At 40.6% G+C, this 1,232-nt stretch overlaps 1 protein-coding gene across 1 annotated transcript; it reads right to left on the reverse strand.

Moving 5' to 3' along the window:
* Positions 1-935, reverse strand: fshb (follicle stimulating hormone subunit beta). Its single transcript, XM_046840883.1, has 2 exons — positions 768-935; positions 1-569 (listed from the first exon to the last, which is right to left on the reverse strand). The coding sequence occupies exons 1-2, from the start codon at positions 933-935 to the stop codon at positions 342-344; spliced, it is 396 nt and encodes a 131-aa protein (XP_046696839.1). The 3' UTR covers positions 1-341.
* Positions 936-1,232: the final 297 nt, after the last annotated feature.

The raw sequence follows: 1,232 nt of genomic DNA on the forward strand, positions 1-1,232 counted from the left end.
ATGAAGCAGTCTTTACATGCTCAGGTGTTGCTGAGCAATAGCATATTGTGTCCATAATAATCAGGGTCACAAAGACAAACACAGAAGGCCTGTATCTAATTTGTAGTATAACATTTTCATTGTGTGTCAGGGGTTTTTCCCTCCATTATACATGCAAGTTTTGTAGATTTGTGTCTGCACAATAATGGTAAGAAAAAAAATCATTAAAGGACAATTGTTATTTATATTATTCATTATATTACTATTGTTACACAAGATTTTCTAAATAATATTAAGATGCTGAAATTGGTTCAGATCGCTACAAGGGCTACAAGCTGTTGGCTGAGGTAATAAGACTTGGTTCAATAGTAGGCCTGTGTGTGGCAGCTACTTGGCTGCATGCTAAATGCACCGCAGTCTGAAATCTCGGTGTTACACTGACTGCACTCACAGCTTAAAGCAACAGGGTAAGTGAAGGACGATTCTAAGCCCGGAGCACAGCCTGGCAGCTGGACAGTCTCGTACGTCCAATCCCTGAAGTTGCAGGTGTTCTGGAAATATGGTGCCATTGGGCTGCGGTACGCTCTCTCCTGAAAATGTAGTAGATTGTTTCATACGTGTCATGTTACAGAACATTTTACATTTGAGCTTTTTTTTTATTTAAATGAAGCCACTACATTATATCATCTATAAAATAAAAATAATTTAGTTACTTATTATTTGAAGATAATTTGCAAATATTTTTGGGTGTAACTCCGCAGTGATGTGTAACGATTTCTGTGCTGTACCTCGGTTTGGCAGAGGCCAGAGCAGGCCGTGGTGTTGATGGTGATGCAGCTGCCGCACTCATCGCTCTCCACGGTGATGGAGATGTTGGTAAGCTGACAGCGAGCCTTACATTCGGACCCTGCCCACACTAGCATCGGCAACAGCAACACCATGGTGGCTCCGCGCATCCTCAGCTTCAAGTCAGACACAAAATATGTAAATGATAGCTAAATCTAAATCAATAAGCTTCTTCCTTGAATGTTAACCTGTATACATCTAGGAAGATCAAATAAAATACAAGCAAGATAAATATCAGGAAAAACTTTAATGACCTGAGAGCCTCCTTACCTGTTAGAGATTTCTTCTATCTTCTGTCATTCGTCACCATTAGCCATCTTACTTATACCCTAGTGTCAGCCAAAACGCCCACCTCGGGGCTAAAGAGGCCCCAGACTTCTCCAGGTCATTTTTCCATTTTTATTTCT

This window comes from Silurus meridionalis, chromosome 26, assembly GCF_014805685.1.
Source record: "Silurus meridionalis isolate SWU-2019-XX chromosome 26, ASM1480568v1, whole genome shotgun sequence".
In the NCBI taxonomy this organism is placed as follows: domain Eukaryota; kingdom Metazoa; phylum Chordata; class Actinopteri; order Siluriformes; family Siluridae; genus Silurus; species Silurus meridionalis.